This window comes from Alligator sinensis, unplaced genomic scaffold, assembly GCF_000455745.1.
Source record: "Alligator sinensis unplaced genomic scaffold, ASM45574v1 scaffold910_1, whole genome shotgun sequence".
Taxonomy (NCBI): Eukaryota; Metazoa; Chordata; order Crocodylia; family Alligatoridae; genus Alligator; species Alligator sinensis.
This window is the reverse complement of record NW_005842748.1, coordinates 406,475-428,249: the sequence shown is the minus strand read 5'-3', so window position 1 is coordinate 428,249 and position 21,775 is coordinate 406,475. Positions and strand designations below refer to the sequence as shown.

At 42.4% G+C, this 21,775-nt stretch overlaps 1 protein-coding gene across 1 annotated transcript in view; it reads right to left on the bottom strand.

Annotated features, from left to right (window-relative positions):
- Positions 1-21,775, bottom strand: part of MRPS28 (mitochondrial ribosomal protein S28) — a 132,466-nt gene that overhangs the window by 94,183 nt on the left and 16,508 nt on the right. Inside the window, exon 2 of the mRNA XM_006034575.2 lies at positions 12,383-12,564. Within this exon, the coding sequence (XP_006034637.1) occupies positions 12,383-12,564 (182 nt within the window). The remainder of the gene's footprint in view (positions 1-12,382; positions 12,565-21,775) is intronic.

The following is a 21,775-nucleotide window of genomic DNA, read 5'->3' as shown; positions in this document are numbered from 1 at the left end:
TTCCTGCTTGACATTTCTTCCTGAGATCTGGGCAAAGTTTGTGACCAAGGGTTGACTTGGACTGCCAGTAAGCATGCTTGCTGATGACTAGTTCAAACTATCTCAGGCCTCTGAGGATTTCAGCATGGTGCTCTTGAAAGTTTAATCACAGGGAAAAACCATTTTCACAGCATGGAGACCAACTGTCTGATTGTCCTTCAGGCTGTCTCTTTTAAGCAAAAACATAATCAGGAAAATTTCTCCATTTCAGGGCAGACACAACAATCTAAAGCAGGGGTTCCTGGGCCACTTTGTGGGTCAGACTGGGACCAGCCGCCCATGCATATGAAGCATGCACCAGTCCTAGGGCTCTCTGTGCATGCAGCATGTGCGGCTGGCATGGCACATGCACAACCCAGGGCATGCAAGTTGGACATGGTGCAGCATTGGGGGTCAATATGGGGTGCCGCAGAACATTCTGTGCCACATTCAGTGCTGAATGGAGCCCATGCCCCAGGTAGCACACAACCCAAGCTGGTCCTGTGTGCCATGTGCAAAGCAAGCTTCAGGAGCAACCCATGCTGCCTGTGGTACATGAGACTAAACTGACTGCATGCAGCACAGGAGGCTGGTATAGGGCAAGTGCAGCATGCAGCTTCCTGCTAATTGGCCCTTTCCACTGGCCCTGGCATGGCCTGATCTGGACTGGCTAAGGGATGTAATGGCTTGAGTTCCCTTGGGTTAGAATATGAGTTAATTGCTCACTACTTCATAGACAATAGTTGTACAAAAGTCCTAATCACCGGGATTTTCTTGGATACTTGAAATAGAGCCCACAAACAGGTGTGATACATTTAACATGTACATAATATGTAACAACCCTTGCTACAGCAGGACATTGACTACCACTGTCCCTCTTCTTTACTGTGGCAAGTTAGACGTGCAGGGATGAGGCCCAGGGCCCCGGTGTCACCCCCTCCTGGCCCCCCACATGGGATTAAGCCGTGGGGGCCCAGCACCACGCCTGCCTGTCCCTATGTGCTGGGATCAAGTCTCCAATTCAGCACACAGGACCCAAGGGTCCTTACGGGTCTGAAAATTTGGCACCAGGGCAGCGGAGGTACTGCTCCCCTGCCACCAAATTTCTGGACCGATGGGGGGCCCTGCAGGCTGGATGACATGATACCACGGGTTGGATCTGGCCTGCAGACTGTGGGTTGAGCACCCCTGGATCAAACATTGGATTTGTACAGGATGGTTTGGATAGAGATGATTTTACCTCTGGCAGGGTGTTGGACTAAGTAAGCACTGTCCCCCAGCTCAGTGGTGGGAATGGTGAGCCAAGCTTGCAAACCTGGCTCAGGCCCACCAGCTTCTTCCTGCCTCCTTCTACCACTCAGCTGAGCTTTCCCCAAATCCAGCTCACAGCCCCGCTGGCTTCCCCTTGGCACCTTGTTGACCTGGAGCAGAATGGGGCAACGCAGGCTACTGTGTTACAGCAGCAAAGCTTGGAAGACTTGCCACTAAGGCAAAATGCCTCCACCTTACCCCAAAGCCTTGCTGCAGCAGCTGAATGCTCCCCCTCCTCTCCCTGCACTCCTCCAGATCAGCCCAGAAAAGTGCAAGGAGCGGAGTAATTCTCCTGCAGAGGAGAACCTGAAGCGTTCCCATCATAGAAGAATGTCCCCCATCTCCTGCCAATCAGCTGATTGGTGGGATTGGGTGGGGGAGGGAGAAATTCTCCAGGGGCCTGAAACCCCTTGACAGCCTTCCCCCTTTCCATACAGGGGAATATGACAGGCTGTCAAATAATGGGTGCCCCCAAAGGCAGGGCCGTCTCCTGGCTACAGGAACATTTGTACAGTCCAACTTCCAGGCTATTTTTCTACTGAAAAAATAATTCTTCCAGTAGAAATGAACATCTGTACACAGCCTTTGTAAAGTATCAATTTAATACATCACAATTCCTGTTCCTGGTAACTATGATAATTTAAATGGACAAAAGCCCAATTCTGTACTGGCACCTCTCTTAAAGGCTCCTCTCTTTCCTTTTGGCGCTATCTGCTAATCACAACCAGTGAAAACACACGCCTACACATACATATATTTATACCACAGGCAAAAACATTTCACTTGGATCCATTTTTCTTAGCAATATGATATCACCTGTCAATTAAAATGACTTCTCCACTTACAAACTCCCATTGTGGATTTAATTTCAGTCAGACAGTTAACTTTGTGTCCAAAGTCAATACCAAAGGTTTTGCCTTGCAAGTCCAAACTGAAATTTCAATGAAAGAGAAAGAATCATCTTAGATGTGCCAAATTTGCAGAAGGATTTAATCACTATAGTAAACATTAAAATAAAGTGGTTTTAAAACTTGGACAGCTGTAGAAGTATACTGTTATGTGTCTGTCTTTGCTCTTCTCCTCATTTCATACCCCTTCTCAGTATACACCATCTGAAAATTATTTATTTAAAAACATCCTTTTACAAATTTGAAGGCAACATTTGTTCCTTTAAGTAGTACATAATATATGAAAATGATTTTTGCTGGCCATTGACACTGAAAGGAAAAATGAATTAATATAAAAACAACCAGATAAAACAAATACATTACAGCAGCACCGAGAATATTTGAAATCACATTTCTGCTAAAAGATATTATTCCATATTAAACTGATGTTCATTTACATACTAACCTGCAGGCGTCTGACAGTTTTTTGATCTCTCAAGCAGCAATAATGTCAGAACAGCATAAGCTGGAGTCATTAGTAGTGTTGAAGATATCTATAGAAAACCCAGCTATAACTACAGGTGTCACAGAGTTTGGTTCTTTTGTAGGTTAAGCTGACTGCACACACCAAAAACTCCTTGCATTCCTCCATTCCTCCTTCTGGCTGCATGTACATCACCCTGCATTAAGTCCATTCGTTTCAGGGACTTCTTGTAATCCTTCTATCGACCTGTTCGGGCTAGAACATCTGTAGGCCCCCACATTTCCCATCCTTACGTGCCAGGGGCTACATGCCCCCTATTCTTCTCATTCTCCCTATAGCAGGGATTCAGTGTTTCCTTCAGTCCATTAATCCCGCATTGTGCCTTCATGCCCAGGGCTGTGTTTCATACCAGTCTTCCCTTTCTCTCTAGACAAAATTCCCTGCTCCCTTCCCCTCTCCAGTATCCCCTTTTTCACACCCATGAGGGGTTTCTATGAGTCCCCATTTTCCCCTTTCCTCCTAAATCAGGGGCTCTGTATTCCCACATTTCCCCAATGTATCAAAGCCCTCCTTTATCACCCCTCCCACGGACTTCCAATATGCCCCCATTTCCTTCTTATACCCTGTCTGCCATTCCTTCTTACCATTCCTATTTCTTTCCTGTCTGGAATACAATCCATTCTGGGTATCAACCTTTTAAATGGACAGGGTGTACTATCATGGAAGAATGTATTATTGACTGCCATTTAGATGTACAAAAGAAAGTTGAATTCCACCTAAGAGTGTCCACAAGGAGATTTACTGTAAAGGAGCTAATGGGCTATAAAGTCACCTTTTAACACACCAATTTTTTTGTGTACAAAAGCCCATATTGCTAAAAAAGTGAGAGCTGGCCCTTTATCTATCACATATGTGCTACTGATACTAAAAACTGGCTAGAATATATTTTTTCAGAAAAATCCTAATTACACATATAGCCAACCAGGTATTTATGCACTTAAAGGCTGGAGCAAAGTACTTATGCACATGCATGATTTAAGTACAGTCTTACTATACAGCCACTTTATGCACATTCCTACTGAAGTCAACCTGAGCATTCACAAGTGGAAAGTAACAAGTGCTTTGCTGGATCAGGGCCAAAAGGGGTCACTCTCATGTAAGTGTGGGTATATGAACACGCTTTGGGGCTGTGGCGTTTTCACATTTGGGCCACTGTTTTCACATTTGGGCCAAAAATGTGAAACGTAGGAAAAGTAAATTAAAAGTTATATGCGTAGCACTTTATTATTATTATAAGGTCAGTGGTGTGTGCGTTTCTCATTGAAAGCTTGTCTAACTCTATCCCAACTATGCAGTTGGTCCAATAAAAATTATCACCCAAAGAATCACCCATTCTTGCCTCTTAATTTCTGGACCATCACAACTCCACCATCACTCTAAAGCTAAGATTTCCTCTTCTCTGACATGCGAAAAACCACTTTAAAAACTTTTAACAAAAAAGACTGGTAGAACAATTTTTAAATAACTAGTTAGGAAAATTCAGCAAAAACATTCCTTCACTGGAATTCCCCATTTCACTAAAGAGATGGTTCAATTTTGACAGAAAAAAAAAAAAATATCAATCATACAGATTCACACAGAAGTTTAGGGCTGGAAGGGACCTCATGAGATCATAAGCAACTAGTTGAAGTTTTGACATAACCCTGCCTGACAGGCAGGTGGCAAATCTGGCTTGCTGCCAGCCCTCCTGCCCAGCTGCATAGCTACCTACCTGGCGAGCTGCTTGCATGCCTGGTCTTCCAGCCGCAGAGCCTCCATTCCATTTCACAGAAAAATTCATTTTTTTTAGTCTTGTGTTTCAAATTGTAACAAACCCAGATTTTTGTGTTACTGAAATCCTCCACCATATGGAATAGCTTCCTTTGCCCATCTCTATTTCCTTAACACTGATTTTTTAACCTTACAGCTTTATTTGAATAGACGTATTTCATTAACATTTAACTTAAACTGGAAACAATATAGCTTAAGCTGTTTTTCAACTGAATCTACCTGCCAGAACCTCCCCCCCCCCCCCCCCCAAACACAGCCCCCCGCCACGCCCCCCCCCCCCCCCCCGCCAAAAGTCAGCCACATAACATATTTTTAGATTAGATCAGGGGGGTTCAACCATTTTTAATAAGTGTACGCCCGGCAGCCCCCTTTTTAATAAGTGTATACCCTGGCAGGGAGGGGGGGAAGAGGATGGCAAGCAGCGGCAGCGCAGCATCTGTGTAGCCCCGCTGTTGCCCTGCTCCTGTGAAGCAGTGGCATGGGGTGGCACCACTCCATCCCCGCCCACCCCCGCGTAACCTCTAGGACCTTTCAAAGTACCCCCAGAGGTACGCGTACCCCCGGATGACACCCCCTGGATTAGATAACTGGTTTCCACTCCTCCTTAACTACAGACCAAAAAAATAGGGCTTTTAAAATGTTTCCCAAATAAGATTCACCCTGGCAACCATTCAAACAACATAAACATTTTTGGTTTAATTTTCAGAAATAACGTTAAATAATGTTTTATGAAGCCCATTAAATTGTCACGTTCTGATCTGCAAGGAGTATCCTATGATATTTCTTCCATTCCCCACCATGTAAACTTGGTGCATACACTATGTTCAGTAAAAGATGTGCAGTAAATTGCCCCAGGACACACTGAAAATCCCTGCAACAGCTACACATACAAACTTAAAGGAAGCACCTTTCAGATTCCACAGCTAGATAACAGTTAAGTGGCTGAAGGGTTATGGCAGTCTTTGAAAAAGAGAGCATCATCAGACAAGTGTGAAGAGTTTAATCTTCTATTCGTGAATCTGGGGGCTGGTCATGTAATCCTGCATTTTTTAAAAACTGCCAAAAAGCCATTGTGATTATAGTGAGAATGGTCATTAATGATACAGGTGCAGAACTTGCAAAAGAATGTCATCACAGCCCCTTTCCAAACCTTACTGTTCTAAATACTCCCATCAGCAAAAAACAAGTTAGAACAGAACCTTTCTTGCCCTGGTTTACAAGGTTGCTCTTTTGGGAGATATACTTAAAAATAAGCACTTCACAGCTTCTTTTTCTCTACATCCAAAAGAAAAACTTTCAGTTGCAAAAAACCCCAGAAGTTAGTATAATCTTATTGTTCCATAAGCATTTATCTCCTGTAGATTACTAGTCATTTACACAGCATGCACTTTTTACTGAGCTTTAATACAAGATTTAAAAAAGACATCTTTTCTATTAGGCTTTATTTTAACTAATTATAGTATACAAATACAATTTAACCTATTTAGAAGTATCCTATACTCAGATTTTCCTTTTCTGAAAGAGCAAAGATAATATCTGTGTAACATCAAATAAGCCCTCCATGGCAACCTGTTTTTCACATTAACAGGTAAAGTGTAATTCTACTGACATTGCACCAGCAGTGAATTTAACCCACAGTAAATTAAACACACAGTAAATAGACTAGACAGGCAAAGGAGGTTCTGAAACTGATGCAGACGACTATTAATAATGAAGGTGTTAGTGGTTCAAACTTGGATATGATGTGCTTTAAAAAGGGGAAAGAGATGCTTACTACCAAGAAGTTCCTACCCTCACATCCCCATTATATTTATTGCTCTTAAACCTCAGATCAGTACTATTTCTAGGATTTCTTTTAACTCAGAAGTTGTTTCAACTAAAGTTTCAAAATTAACTTTCTAGAACAATAAGAAATGATGGGCACAGAGTATTTTTAGAAAGCTGATGTGTAATTTTTCAATAAATTGGCACCCTTCTTGCAGTTCCCACTCCATAAAAATCTTAAGGAAAAAAATAATCTTCCTTTCCCTATAGTAGTAAGACTCTGTTAACCTTCAAATGAACTGTCCCATTTTTTTCCATGGAGGACACCAAAAAAAGTGATTGGATTAGGACTAGGCAACCAATTTATAAGACTCTTAAGAGTTGCATTTGCTTTGAAGAAGACCCGAAGTCATCTTACAGTCCAAAGACTATGCTGGGTTATGAGAACCAAGTTTCATTATATTCTAGGACAGGGGTATCAAAGATGCAGATTATAGATCCCTATCATCTGGCCCACGTGTCTTGGACTGGCCCTGAAAGCCACATGATGCATGTGTTGGCCTTGGCCCCACATGCACTGTATGCAGCTAGTGGAGCTGGTCCATGGTGCGTGCTGCACCATGGTGTGTGAGGCCAGTCTGTGTCACATGCTGTACACGGTGCCCATGCCAGACTAGCCCTGCATGCTGGATCCAGATGTGTGGGGCCAGCCTGTGGGCACTATCCAACCCACAGACTGGCCTCACATCCCTCACCTGGCCCCAGGGGCCTGACGAGTTAAATGCTCTTGTTCTATGAGACTATAATAGCATACTAGAGCAATCTTCTACAGCAGGTTTATCCAGCTGGCAGCCTGCAAAAGGTTAGTTTACAGCCGACTACTGCTTCCCTCATTGCTCCAGCTGCAGTATCAGCAGCCCTGCCACCCAGCTGCATAGCTACCTACTTCCTCCCTCGGCCCTTTTGGGTGGGATGGGGTAGAGCAGCAGAGCACACCCTGTGGCACTGAGGGAGCCAGTAACCCAGGGTGGCTGTGCAGCATGGTGCAGTGGAGGAGAGCTGGCAGCCAGGAAGCTGAAGGTGAGTCCAGAATACCCAGGTGTGCATGCAAGGCAGCAGGGAAGAGCATGCACAGTACAGCGAGGGGTGAAGCACCCATACTTTGTGGCTCATGTTGGTGCAGCCCAAGAAGTATGTGGCTCCTGTGGTGTGGCTGCTGGGTGCTTAGAAGTTGGGCAGCCCTGGAAGCACATGGTCATTGGATGCACATGGCCTGAAAGAAAAGTATTTAAGGGTAAAAGGTATTTCCCACCCGCGTGTCTCCTTTTTCCTTATTGTGACACATTTTAGTAGTGGAATCACACCTACAAAAATAAGAGCAAGTTGAAAAGAAAAACTGGCACTAGAAGAAAGGTACAATAGAAAATAATAGCTCCATTCTCAAAAGAGGTATAAATGATGCAAGTTTTACAGACTAAATCTGGTACTTTTTTTCTGAAATTCCCTGCCCTCTAAATCCGATCTGCAATTTGAAGGTAAGATGTTTCCTCTCTGGCTTGCATACTACCAGCAATAAATATTTTGCAAATGAAATTCTGTTAACAGTTCTGTTGGAAATGGGTAGAATCAAACAGTTCACTCACCTTCATTGACTCTGCAGTACTAGCAGAAATCATGATAGTCAAGTCTTAAAATTGCCAATTTGAATGGACTTAGTGTCAAACATGCACAAGGAAACTCTGCTGAGTAAGAGGACGTTTTGTTTTGGGGGGTTTGTTTTTGTTTCTTTTTTACACACAGTTGCTTTCCAAAATACACCCACCTTCCTCCAAAATATGGATCTTGGTGATCAAAAATGATTATTCATTTTCTTCCCACCTAGAACTTAGTTTGCATTTTGGTTTCCATTTTAGTCTCTACACACTACCCAAATAGGCTCTTATTAAACATGATAAGTTTCTAGTTGTTCTGATAAAGCAAACATCGTTTTGTAAACTGTTCTACTTGTGTCTTGACTCTACAAGCAGACTGAAGCAACGATATAAGCAGAAGGATGGCCTTCCACTCTCTCACTCTTCTTTTTGAGTTCAGTTCAAACCAAGGAGGTATGGTGAAATACTAAAAGCACAGCTAGCTAATATAGCAGTTCCCTTCCTTGTTTTGATCTCAGAGATACTTTATACACAATGCACAAAAAAACCCTAAAACTTGGATAACTAGTTTAACTACAGATTAATAAAGATGGCACTGATGCAGCCCTGTGGTATGCAGGCCTCGGCCACTAAGAAGTTGGACAACACTGCTGTAGTGACAGGGATCTCTCCTGCACAGGAAAGCAGTTAAGTTCCAATTCCACTTTGTGATAAACAGAATGGGAATTTGAACATGGGTGTCTCACATCCCTGATAAGTGTCCTAACAAGTGGACTCTAAAACAGAAGAGGAGCTGCATCACTACAGCAACTTCCTTTTCCTCCTAAATTTTGGTATCTTCAATCCAAATCCCTTTATGGCTCTAGCTTTTCAGGTCCAAAATTTCCTTCTGAAAACCCCAGAAATTTCTTTTTGATTCACAAAAACTTTTGATTTAACCTGAACAGAATGTTTTGGTTCTCTTTAATTTTGCCATTTGACAACTAAATTGAGAAGCCAGTTATTCACAGATAACTGTTAATCACAAACTCACTTGTCCCTGGTAAGTATTCTCAAACTTGAGGTGACAGATTAATTGCTAAATTAAAAAGAAGAATTTGCCAGTTCAAACTAATCTTGCACTTTCCTGGGATGTATCTGTTGGAAGATTATAAACTGACTGGATTACAAGCTCTTTAAGGTTCCCCATCAACACCAATATCCATGCATCACAGAGCACATACAAATATAAGCTTTAGTGCTTCCCTCACTCCTCTCCATTTAAAAAGACCAAAAACTTGTCTGCCTATAGACCTTATCGACGCATACATATTGTCTGCCTATAAGACCTTATTGAATCATACATATTGTGAGAGGTCTTTTATTTCCATGCTGTCTCCTGTCAATAAAATATTAAATTTAATGTCCTGCATCATCAGGCTGGGCATCAAAACTGCCATGCTTAATTATTGACTTTCAAGTCTTCCTCTAATTCATAACCTTTCATAAATAAATGAATCATTGTTCTGCAACCTCATCTTTAACATCATATCAAATCAACAATTTAATAAGCCTGTAGAAAATTTCACTAGAACTGTTTAAAGAAGACTGATTTCTCTTTCATTTCCTTCCTTGATTTTTTCTTTTCTATTTTATGTTAAGTTCTTTTGAATACATACTGTAGTCTTTCAAATAAGACACCCTTTAGATTCTCAGTTTAAAACAAGAAATAAAATATCAAATAAAGACACATTTATGCAGCAGCTTCTATGTAACAGATAAGAGCTTTGTCTTCTTTGGGGGGGGAGGGGGTTTTTTTATACTCAAAGTTAGGTAACGGGCCATTTTTTAAAGTTAAATTTTATTCTAAAAAGTTTGTCTTATATTGGAAGAAATCTGGTAATATGGTCATATGGGTCAATTCTACAATCTTGATCCAGAGAGTGCTGAATGCCCCGAGTTCCAACCAACATCAACAGTATTCTGAGGATCCAATGACAGGCTCATCACATGCCTTTGTTTTTTCTCCTATCTATAGCTCACACTAAAAAATTATCTTCTTTATTTCATATAAGCATCAAAAAAACAGAGATGCTATTCACGTCCTGTGTTATTTTAAAATCATCAGTCACATCATCTTTGAAAGTCACTAGTCTGTAAAATGTGTTTCTTACAAGGGAGACAACACTACAGAAACGCCATTCTGGGATTTTTTGATTATACTAGGAAGAACAGCATATGAATACGCAAACACTGTTAAATAATAACACAATGTTAGTCACATCCACAAAAGTGTTGCTATAAGGAATAAAACTTTCTGAAGTCAAACCTACTTTAGTGTGAGCAGCTTTCATTATGAAGTAAGTTTAAATCTAGTATCCTAGGTACGGAAACAAGGGTTTCACCCAACCTAAAACAAATGCAAATATTTTGATTTTTTTTCCTTTTTCGGTCTTAAGATTTAAAAATCGCACAGCACTGTGAACTCAAGCACAACAGCATTTTGGTAATGCATGAAAAAAGAGGTTATAAATGAGCATAATAAAAGTGGAACTGTCCAACTGAATATTCACATTATCCACAAAAGTGTTAATACAAATACAAACTGTAATGTAATGTACCAAAAAGATAACTGGAGAAAAGCAGGGTGAATTTTAAATAGCCAAATACCTAATTAAACTTAAGTATTTCAAGGAAACAACATCTCTTTCCATGTTTTATAACACGCTGAGCATGCCGTCAGCACTTCATTAATAAGTAATGCTCAAAAGGTGTTTTTTAAATGCACTGCTTGGAAAATTTGTAAAAACGATTTCCACCAGGATATCTCCCTTGGTTGTTAATTTAATCCCTTTAACATTGCAGTCACCAGCATAATTGTGTGTTTGTGCATGACTGAGTGAGTATCTTTACACACAACGATATTAGTCTTCCATTATTAAGTATTACTTGTATTGTAGTAGTACCTAGGTCTCTTGTTTGTGAGGCCCTACCCATGCACTGGACAATAGAAAGTTTCTGCCTCAAAGGACTTGATATTTAATCATGCACAAGTTTTCACAAACAAACCCCAAATTCTTCAATAGATAATGTTTGTTCTTTCATCTCTGATATATCTGTGCATCTTACACTCAGTGGTAAGACAAATAATTGGACAAAAAAAAAAAAAAAAAAAAAAAAAGGAAACCTGCTACCTAAACTTAAATGCAAGCTAAAAACAGATGTTGCATTGAAGACATTCCTGAGTCAAAACCTAGGACAAGACAAGAATGGCACAGCCCTTTACAGATGTATCTTATCCCTAGAGTGAATGGCAAATAACTGAATGAGCAGTGACTGCCCTTGGGAAACAGTGTTAGAAGATTTTCTCTCGCATACTTCACAGGTCCTTTAAGTGGGAAAAACTGTAGGGCTGCACTGACACAACAAAGAACAGGCTCCATGTGGCTCCCCTGCCATCTGCCCCTGGCACACCAACATCTTCAAAGTAGAGACGGTACAGGGCCTGATGCCAGCACACAGAGTGGCACAGGACCCAATTCCACTCTGTGGGGCCAGGCAAGGGGCCTAAACCCAGCACATAGGGCAGTGTGGGGCCCAAATCCAGCACAGAGGCAGGCCAGACCCCTATCCAGGTATGCAGGGGCCAGCTGAAGCCATAAGAAGCCCAATTCTGGCCTATGGGGCCTGGTCTGGTACCTGGACTGTGCCCTAACATTCATCTGGCCTGTGCAATCAAAAGGTTCAGCACCTGTAGTTTGAGCTTTCACTAGGGAAACCTCCTGACTCTTTTACAATGATAGCTTTTAAAACGTTAGGGCCTTTATTGCCTGTAATTAAAACATCATCCTAACTCACCATTTCTTTTAAAATAGTAACATTTGAAACTACAGGAACATGATATTTATTTTGTATGTCATACAAAAATTTACAGTTGTTTTAGTAGTGTGCTCATCTATAATAGTTGAATCAAACTACAAATTTAACTTGGATCATATACATAATTGTAAATATCTACAATACAACTCATTAATCCAATTGCTCATTGTTTATTTGTGGCCAATACACAGTACCAGATGCTTAATATTTAAATATCTTACAATTCTAACTGAAATAAAACAGAAAACATTATTAAACAACCACTTTTGGATCCACAGTCAATGTTCCATTTGTGAATCGCACTTTAAACGAGCAAAAGTCCCTCTGGACTTCTAGAAGTTGTAAAATTTGGGTGCCAATGATGAGACAATGCAAGGGTAACGTTTTATGGTGATTTCTGAGCTAAAGCAGATCAGTTTGTGACTTGCATCAATTATCTTTAAGAGACTCATATATCAGCAGTGTCAAATACATAAATTACAAAGACATTGTACTGGATGTCACCCCAAGAGATTTTCAATTTAAATTACCTTTAGTATTTCTCATATATTTAATCATTCTACAGTCATATTACTTACTGTCCATCTGCTTCTGGTCTTTTGCACACGCAGTGAAACTTGCCACCAAAATCTATATAAAGATCATTTTCCACAACATGGAAAATTTCACCTATAACAATCTTGTGTTTGGCAGGTCCCATCTGAACTAAAGGAGAATGTTTCAACATGGATGCAAAGGATTCCAAATTCTCTGAATGCACCTACAAATACATATAAAAAAGAAAAAGAATAAAATGTAAAAAAAAAACCTTAAATTTCACAAATATAAAGTAACCAATGTCTAAAGGAGAAATCAAATGTTATTACCATATTCTTTAGGTATAAATGCATGCTTCCATTCTCAGAAGGGGAGAAGAGGGGGGAGGGGCAAGGGTGGAGAGGGTACATACTGTATGCAGGAAAATATGGTGATGACTCTTTTGCCTGTGGTGAAGGCAGCTCATATGCCAGCAATTTTAAACAGATAAATGTGTCTAGGTTGTCTCTAATGTTTTTCCAGTTTAATACAACCTATTATACACAGCCTAAAACACAGGCTAGCCACTTCCTACCATCTTCCATGAAACTATGTAGCACTTTGCAATGAAAAGTCTAATCTCTCTGTGCAGCGGAATTAACTGTACAATCTACTGAAGTAGCAGCAGTAATGTATTGTAATCATTCCAAGAGAGTGCAGCACAAGAGTCAAAAAACTTTAAATCAGGAAACAATGACATCTCAGACTATTTTAAACAATACCGCATGTAAAGCAAAGCATCAAAGATCTGCCCTAATGGGGAGCAAAGACAGAAATGTGTCTCATAATTCTAAGCAGATAGCTCTGCATTATTTATCAAATATGACAGTATAAAAAACACACATTCCCAAGACTAATCTAAACAGATGCTGAAAAAGTTACCAGCTATACAGCACTAATCACACAGAAGATGATGACACTGTTCTCTCTATCTGTAAATTTGGTAACTCTCACTCCCAGGAAAGTCATAACAAGAGAAGACAGTTTTGAATTTCAACTTTACTGGAATGTACAAACAGCTTGGATTGCCCTGACATGGCAAACCTCAGGAATTATAAAGTAAGCTAGAGATTTGATGTCTAGTAAACTTGCTGGCTCAGAGACTAACAGTGTTAACTGTTGGTCCCAACAATTCAGTGCCTAAAATGGTTTCAAGAGACATTCATCCTCAAGGAATGGGAGTAGTTGTTGACGGCAATCAAAGTATCCTATATGAAACCCTCCTACCAAAAGTCACATACTTGTACCTTCTTTCACATGCAGACAGGCATAAATAGTAACCTAAAATGAGGTAGGTAATGTAAATTAATTTTACAAGCAGCACTTGGAGTGCTTCAGTAATAAAAGCCAGATTCAGTAAAAGCATTGACAGGAAGCATTAACAAGAAGTGCTGCTTCAGGTGCCGATGGCATTCCAGGTACCAGATTGCTTAATTCCTAAACTACACTTCACTGCTCAAAGGAAAACTGCCCAGAACAATCCTGAGAGTTTACTGCATTTCAACCTTCAGACTGGCATGGTAAAAATCATCTCGGGGCCTGCAAAACAACAAATTTTGAAGGAGAACCCAAAAATTACTTTGCACTTTGTAGCCCCACTAGAGATAATGCCGAAATCCACAAGGAGAACTGACTCACCAAGTATGGACATTGAGAATACGGGGTAAAATTTTCAAAAGCACCTTCCTTCACTTGGGAATCTACGCTCCAGTTTTAAAACTAACTTAGGCAGGTTAAAAGCCAATGGGAGGCTAAAACAAGTGTCCATTGCTCTGGAGAAACAGCTTAGTTATACAATGACATTCAACATACCCAACTTGGAAAGTTCATGCTGAAACACAGAGTGGGCTCCGGGACAAAAGAACCTACATGCTGGGAACATGGAGATTTCTGTGGCAAGTAAACCCCATAGCCTTGTCAGCCAGTTTGAGGCGATCAGAAAGGCCATTACTTCCTCTTACTTAATTTTTTTTTATATTGCTGCTGCTGGTAGCACAAACAAGGCAAAGAGGCAAACTTGGCCATCTGAACCACTACATATATCCAGTAACCTGGTTTGCAGTTGCCAGGGCATGAACACAGACACACATGATGGCCCAGCTCCCCCTCCCCTCAGCAGCAAGCTGCTCCTTGCTTGGGCAAGCCGGGAAGTGCCAGGAAAGCAAAGGCAGAGCAAAATCTCAGACACTTGCTGATATTTTTAAAAAACTTCTGGACAGCGATGGGAGGACCCAAAAAGAGGACATGTCTGGGAAAACCCAGAAGCATGGTAACCCTAGGAAAAGCAGTTTTGTTTTGTTGTTTCCACGTCTGTCAGTGGACATTGCGCTCCGTTAGGTGATACTAAGAATCCAAAGGGCTTTCCATAGCATGCATCTCAATGAAACTGATGTTCTGAAACTAAGTTCTGAAACCTGCCCTTTGGGCGGGGGGCTGGACTCGATGATCTTCCGAGGTCCCTTCCAGCCCTGATGTCTACGTCTATGAAATCTAAGTGACCTGAAGCATATTGTGCACTATGTATTCTACGTACCCTGAGAACTGTCACTGGTTATTAAAAATGTTATGTCCAGAATGTCAAGGGAGGACCTTAATATCATGAAGGCTTCCTGCTTTCAACAACTGAGGAGGAATGGTCAACCTAGAACTTATCTTCACTCTTCTCTTATAGGATGTAGTTTAGACATGAAACTCTCCGATGGGCAAACATGCCCATGAAAAACAACTGAATAAGACTAGAAAATAAAAGAGTTGCAAGTAAGCATGGGTGGATGAACTTGATTGTTTGACACTGGAGATCAAGGTCAAAGATCTTACTGAACTTTGCCAAGTAAAGATGACTCTCCCCTAGTTTGCCTTCTAGGTGCACAATCCTCTGGGAGGAAAACAGTAATCTTCTCTAGATTTATCAAAATGTATCACATCCTTTGATTTAAACAACTATGCGTCTAAAGGAGAGTGTCTTCCAAATTACTTTCTAGGGTTAAGATCCCAAAAACTGTGTGTTCCAAGAGCTGTTATTTGGTAGTCCCTAATTTGTTCACTGGCTCACCATCTATAGTTTTATGACCAGCCTGGTAACAGAACCACAAATCAAAAAATTAACTTTTTTGCGAGCTTTTGGTAAAAATTCCAGTATTTATTTGATGTTATTTTGTCTTAAGCTTCTTCAAAATATTTAAATTCCACATTTGTGGATCATTTTCTGATATTTTTGCTTTTTCCTTGTGACTTCTAAGTCTCCTATAGTTATTTTCCTCCCATAACTATAAAAAAATTGAGAGAATAAACCCTTGTGTAAGTTATTTACTTTTTTATTCGATCAGCCTATTCAACAGTTTTATTCAACTATTCAGTTATGATATATAACATTATTATGATAATATTAGTTACAATGCAAATAAAGTTTCAGTTTTTGAGGGAGGCATGACAAGATGTAAAAAATTCTTAATTTTATATATTAACAGAAAAAGCAATTTTTTTAAAAAATAAATCATAAATAGCTAGATATGCTCAGTTTCATATATACACACACACACACAAACATATTTCACTAGGAGACATACAAAGGATGAGGCCTCTCTATAACTAAACGTTCATAAAAGCAATATGGATCAAATTATTACAGCTCCAAACCTCTGTAAAAGACCCCAAATCAAGGACCAATTAATGAAGAAAGGCAATACACATTCTCTGGAGCAAAATCCCACTACTAAGCAGGGTGGTCCCATCCCACCCAGTGAGCAACAAATCTTGAAAAACCTACAAGTGCATTTTATATCTGCTTGCAAGGACAAGCCGTGTGCATGTAGGAATGTGCGAGATACAGATGAAACATGGATAAAGAAGATGGGAGATTGATAGTTAGACTACTGCAGCCGGGGAATGAATGATGTGTTAACATGAAACAGTATGTGAAGAATGCACATAAGTATATTACTGTTAGGTGTGTGACTGTGCTAGGCCAGTCAGACATTTTCTCTTCCAAAATGAGTTACAACCAACAAACTGTGAAAACAGATTACTTATAACCAGAAGTACTGTAGAGCCACAGCAAACCAAAAAAAAAGGAACAGAAATCCACAGATTACTTATATGCTGGAACGAGCGGGACAAGAAGGGGAACTCCTTCCCCTTTGCGCACACATCTTCCAAAGCTCCCTCCAACCTGCTGGGAATCATTACTGATAAGACACTTCTTTAAGTAGAAAATTATTCATTTTTATTTACTACCCCACAAGAATTTAGGTTTCCAGAATACCATTCCTATAAAATTCAATTCATATCTAAAATGCAATACAGAAGTCCCAGCAATTTTAAATAAATGGCTGTATAAATCACTACAGTCACAGGCCATATTGATGTACCGGCTCTCTCCCCCCTCTAAATATTATTTAATAAAGCCCAATAAATTCTACTTTTTGGTTATGACACTTTCCCACCCCCCTCAAACAGCTACACCCTTTAACCAAATAGTGAGTAGGCATTAATCACAGAAACAGCAATCCTTACACTTCTTAAAGCGTCAATCCCTTGATAGAAGGCTTTTCGTTGAAGTCATATATAGCTGGGTTCGTTTTGATGTCTAAACTGCAACTTTGACAACACATACAAATCTCACCTTCTAGGCATGCATAATAAGTATTATGAGCTCAGGTGTTCTTTTAGGGTTGGGAGAGTAGCTGCATCACAAAACTACATGCTAGTCATCACACTCTTCTTTTCTCTACATTTACCCGTTCCTAAGATACTGTGGAGTTAGGGGAGGGACACTGACAAGGCTGAAGCAACCAAATGTTTGACACAAGCTATGCACCAATGGTGGTTAGAAATTTTGCAACTCAGTTCTCTGGCAGCTGCTTTTTTTTTTCTAATAGCTGAAGCTCTATTTTGTCTGACACCAATGGCTTTTCATTGCAAAGTGTCATGGTTATTAAACTAATTCCACTCGTGCTTCCTTTCTGGTCCTTCTGAATGGATTCTAATAGACTAGGTACAGAAGTTACACATAAAACAGTTTAAGTGATCAGAAACTAGTTTAAACCTGTAACAGAACAGAAATTCAGTGCGCATAAATTTAGCAATCAAATGGCCGAAACTGCTTTAAGATAAACCTGGTTGAATGTCATACCAGACCTATCTGATATAGGTCAAACTGGTTTATGGAACTTCTGTTCCAGACCCCATCCTGGTTCAAGTTAACTCACAGTCCCTCAGCATCCCAGAATGCTTTGCAGCCCTGGGCTGGGCCATGCTGTTGCTCCAGTGGAGCAGGGTTAGCCCTGCCCCTCTGCTGCCTAGTTGTAGCACTATCGCTACTCTGGCGGGCAGAGAAGTGGTTGGGGTAGGAAACCCTGCTCGGGACCGCACCCGGGTCTGCCTGGTGAGGATGGAACAGCTGCTCACCGTCTTTTCCTCCACTTGCTGCTCGAGCACAGAAGGCAGGGGCATGGCCAGAAACAGGCCCTGGGCCAGCATGCTAAGGAAGAAACGGAGGGAGGGGGGGTTTAAGAACCCCTCCCTTCCCTCTCCCACCAGCACGGGATCCCAGCCAGAGTCTGCCTGGCAGGGGTGCAGCAGTCCCCGCCAGGCTTTTGCCCTGCTCACCACTCTAGCAGAGGTGGTGAGAGCATGGCTAGATGCCGCCCCCCAGGCCGGCACACTGAGGCCAAGGGCAGGGACCAGCATCTGGCTGCACCCCCAGCCCCTCAGCTAGAACAAGAGAAAAGCCTGGCAGGGGCTGCTACACCCATGCCAGGCAGACCCCCGCTGGTGTCCTGTACTGTTGGAAGAAGAGGTTTAAACCCCCCTTCATCCCTTCTGCCTCAGAGTGCCAGTCATTGGAGTGGCAAGTGGAGCAATGACAGGCAGGGACTGCTTCCCCCTCTCCCTCCAGGCATACCCTGGCTGGGGACGTCCAAGCCAGGGTGAGGGTTTAAACCCCACCCCAATCATACTCAGTGTTCCTAGATCATTCCCAACCAGTGGCTGCCCAACCTCTTCTTGAACACCTCCAGTGATCAAGAGTGTACAACTTCCCTAGCCAGTCTATTCCACTGCCTCATTGTTCTAACAGTGAAGGGTTTTTTTTCCCAGATATCCAATCTAAACCTACTTTGTTACCATTTCAAGCCATTGGTCTGCATCCACCTTTCTGCAGCAAGAGAGAAAAGGTGTTTTTCCTCTTCTGCACAGCAGCCCTTCAAGCACTTGAAGACTGCTATCATGTCCCCTCTTAAGCACCTTTTCTGCAAGTTGAGCATGCCTAGCTCCTTCAGCCTCTCCCCATGTGACTTGCTTTTTTCAAGACCTTTATCATTCTAGTTACCCACCTCTGGACACTTTCTAAATTCTCCATGTACTTCTTAAAGTGTGGTTTATCTGTGGATATACAGAAAACACCCTTAACAAACAGGCCAACACATCGTATAAACCAGGGGCGGGCAATTATTTTGGGCGAAGGGCAACTTACACCCAGTTTTGGCAAACTGCCAAGGGCCAGATGGGTAGCCCTGCCCCTTGACAGGTGCCCTGCCCCCTGGTCACCATCTTGGGACCAATATCCCAATGTCTTGGGACCAATGTCTCAGGGCCAGCACCAGTGGGGCCCAGAGCAGGGCACAGGCTGGCAGGGGTCTGTGGAGCTGGGCTGGGCTGTACCATCAGGGAGAGGTGGGGAGCTGGCCCGGCTCCATAGAGCTCCTGCTGGCTGGGACCCTGTACCCCTGCTGTCCTGCTCTGGGCCTCGCCAGTGCTGGCCCCAGGACACTGGTGTGGGCCCCATGCACCCCCTCACTCTCAGTGCCCCCCCAGCCCGATGGTACAGGCGGGGGGCAGCGTGCAGCCCTGACCCCGCACTCACTGGCAGGGAAGGAGCTGGTGCTGAGTGCAGGGAAAAGTGACCCCTCCCCCACCCCGTGACCGGCAGTCCCTGCTGCACCCACTTGCAGCCTGCGGCCTGTCCTGAGCAGGCACAGGCAGCCCCAGGTGGGCTGCGAGCAGCTGCAGCGCAGGGCGCCAGGCACAGGCCGGGCGAGGGGTTGCTTTTCCACCCCCTGCACTCAGCACCAGCTTGTAACCTGCCCCCACCACTAGCCTGGGCTGCACATGGTGGCAGCAGCTGCGTTCCCCCACCCGCTTGTCGCATCCAGCAGCATTTGCCACTGCCGCCTCTGTGTTGCCCAGCGCGCGAACTCCAGGCGGGCAGCAGCAGCAAACTGCCCACCACAGCAAGTGGGGGGGCGGGTTGCAGCTGCTGCCACCGCAGCACAGCCCCGATAGGCGAGCTCAGAGCCCAACCTGCCAGCAGGGTGGGTTACAAGCTGGTGCTGAGTGCGGGGGGGGAAAGTGACCTCTCACCCACCGCATGGCTGGCACCCCAAGCTGCAACCACTCACAGCCCACATGGGGCTGCCTGTGCCTGCTCAAGACAGCCCCACGCAGGCTGCAAGCAGCTGCAGCAGGGAGTACTGGCCACGGGGCAGGGGAGGGGCTGCTTTTCTCCACGCTCCTTCCCTACTGGGGTCCTCCCCTGCCCTTCTTGCCCCCCTTACCTGGGGTTCCAGCACAGTGCAGCCGGATGGTCCCAGGCCAGAAGCCCCTGCTGGGGCTTCCAGCTGGGGGTGGGGCCAGGCAGACCCTGCTGTTGAGAGAGCCTGCCGAGCTTCCCCTACGTCCTACTGCCTCTGTTTCCTGTCATTTTTAACAGGAACCAAGGACAGCTCAATATTAATTTTCTAAATTTTTTAGGGGCCCCGTGGGCTGGATAGAATGGCCTCGTGGGCCGGATCCAGTCTGTGGGTGGTATTTTGCCCACTCCTAGTATAAATTAACAAAGTGGCTCCAAATCCTTTAAAAGAGCTATTATCCACAATTCTCTTTCAAAAACAGATAAATAAGCTATCCACTGTGGACTAGTGGATGTACAGAACATATGAATAATTTAATTGCAGTGCAGAGGCACATCAGAAGTGTGGGATGACATGTGACCCCTGGTACTATGATTTTCACTTAAAGGTTAACACCCAAATGGCTACACAGCCACACACATGCATCACTATCATTTCAGTGCAACACATCTTCTCTAAGCATCTATTTCACTATTTGTTGAAGAGTTATTTCTATTTGTACTACACTAATTAACAGTACCAGTTTAATGGTTAACCTCTTGATTTGCAAAGTGTATTAGCATGGGAATACTATACCTTAGCTTGCCATTTTACTACGTACAATCCATAATTTAATATAGGCAGAAAAAACTGTATACATGCTGATTTTTCAATCCAGTGACCTACAGGACCAAGTGAGTGACCAGCGCTCACTAGAGTTGTCAGATGTTTTCAAGACTCATCACCCACTGATTCTGCAGCCTGTAACAAATGATATGCTGTATCACAATCACTACCCTGTTTATAAAAATAGAATTATATGTATGAACAAAATCTACACACAATAATGTGTGGACACAGGAGAAATTTCAATAAACCACTTAATATACAGCCCTGCATAAAACAGACCAAAACATAAGTTTAAGTTAGTGTATGAACAATTAAATTAAATACAGCTGTCAGTAAATTCACCTATTAAGGCACATGAGTAATAGGTTCAACAATATTCCACTTTTATCTGTACGGTTACAACTAAATACAGCATGCACTCAGTGTTTACTTTTTCAAAGTACACTATGTTTTAAAACTTTTTCCCATAATATTATAGTTCTTTTTTCCTCCCTCATTAGTGGCCTTTGGGTTTTCTGTCCTACAAAAATCAAACAATTAACATTCATGCCATTTCCCAATAGCTTCAACTTACAAGTCAAAATAGGCAACCATGAAGACAAGAAAGGCTTCTCTGGGATTTTAGGGGGGTGGGGTTGGGTTGTTTTTGTTTGGTTGGTTTTTTTTTTTAAATAAGAGACTTTTTCATTTTATTTCATTCAAACAGATAATGGTAGAGAGCAAACGCATGGTTCTTGTTAGCAGTGGGAATTGAAAACTACTGTATAAGCTAAAACAGAAGGAATTTCTTCAATTATTTATTTATTAAAGTGACCTTAGGAAAACTGGGTAACAGGAGAAAGCATAAAAGAAGGATGCTTGATTTACAATAAAAGAGAAAACTGTGACCAACTGAGGGAAAACAGTAAATTAACTATTTAGGTCACAACAAAGTGCTTTGAAACAGGCTAGGAGTCAATATGGTAAAAAACCAGAAGCCCTTTTTGCACAGTAAAAAGCTATATAAAACATTTTTTTTGTACAATGGCTCCATTTCCCCTCCACCACCACCCAGCAACAGCTGCAACACCCATCCACCACAAGGTGAGGGACACTAAGCCTTCCCCATAGAACCTAGCTAGTCTTTCCCACCCCAAATAAGCCTGGGACCCCTGCACG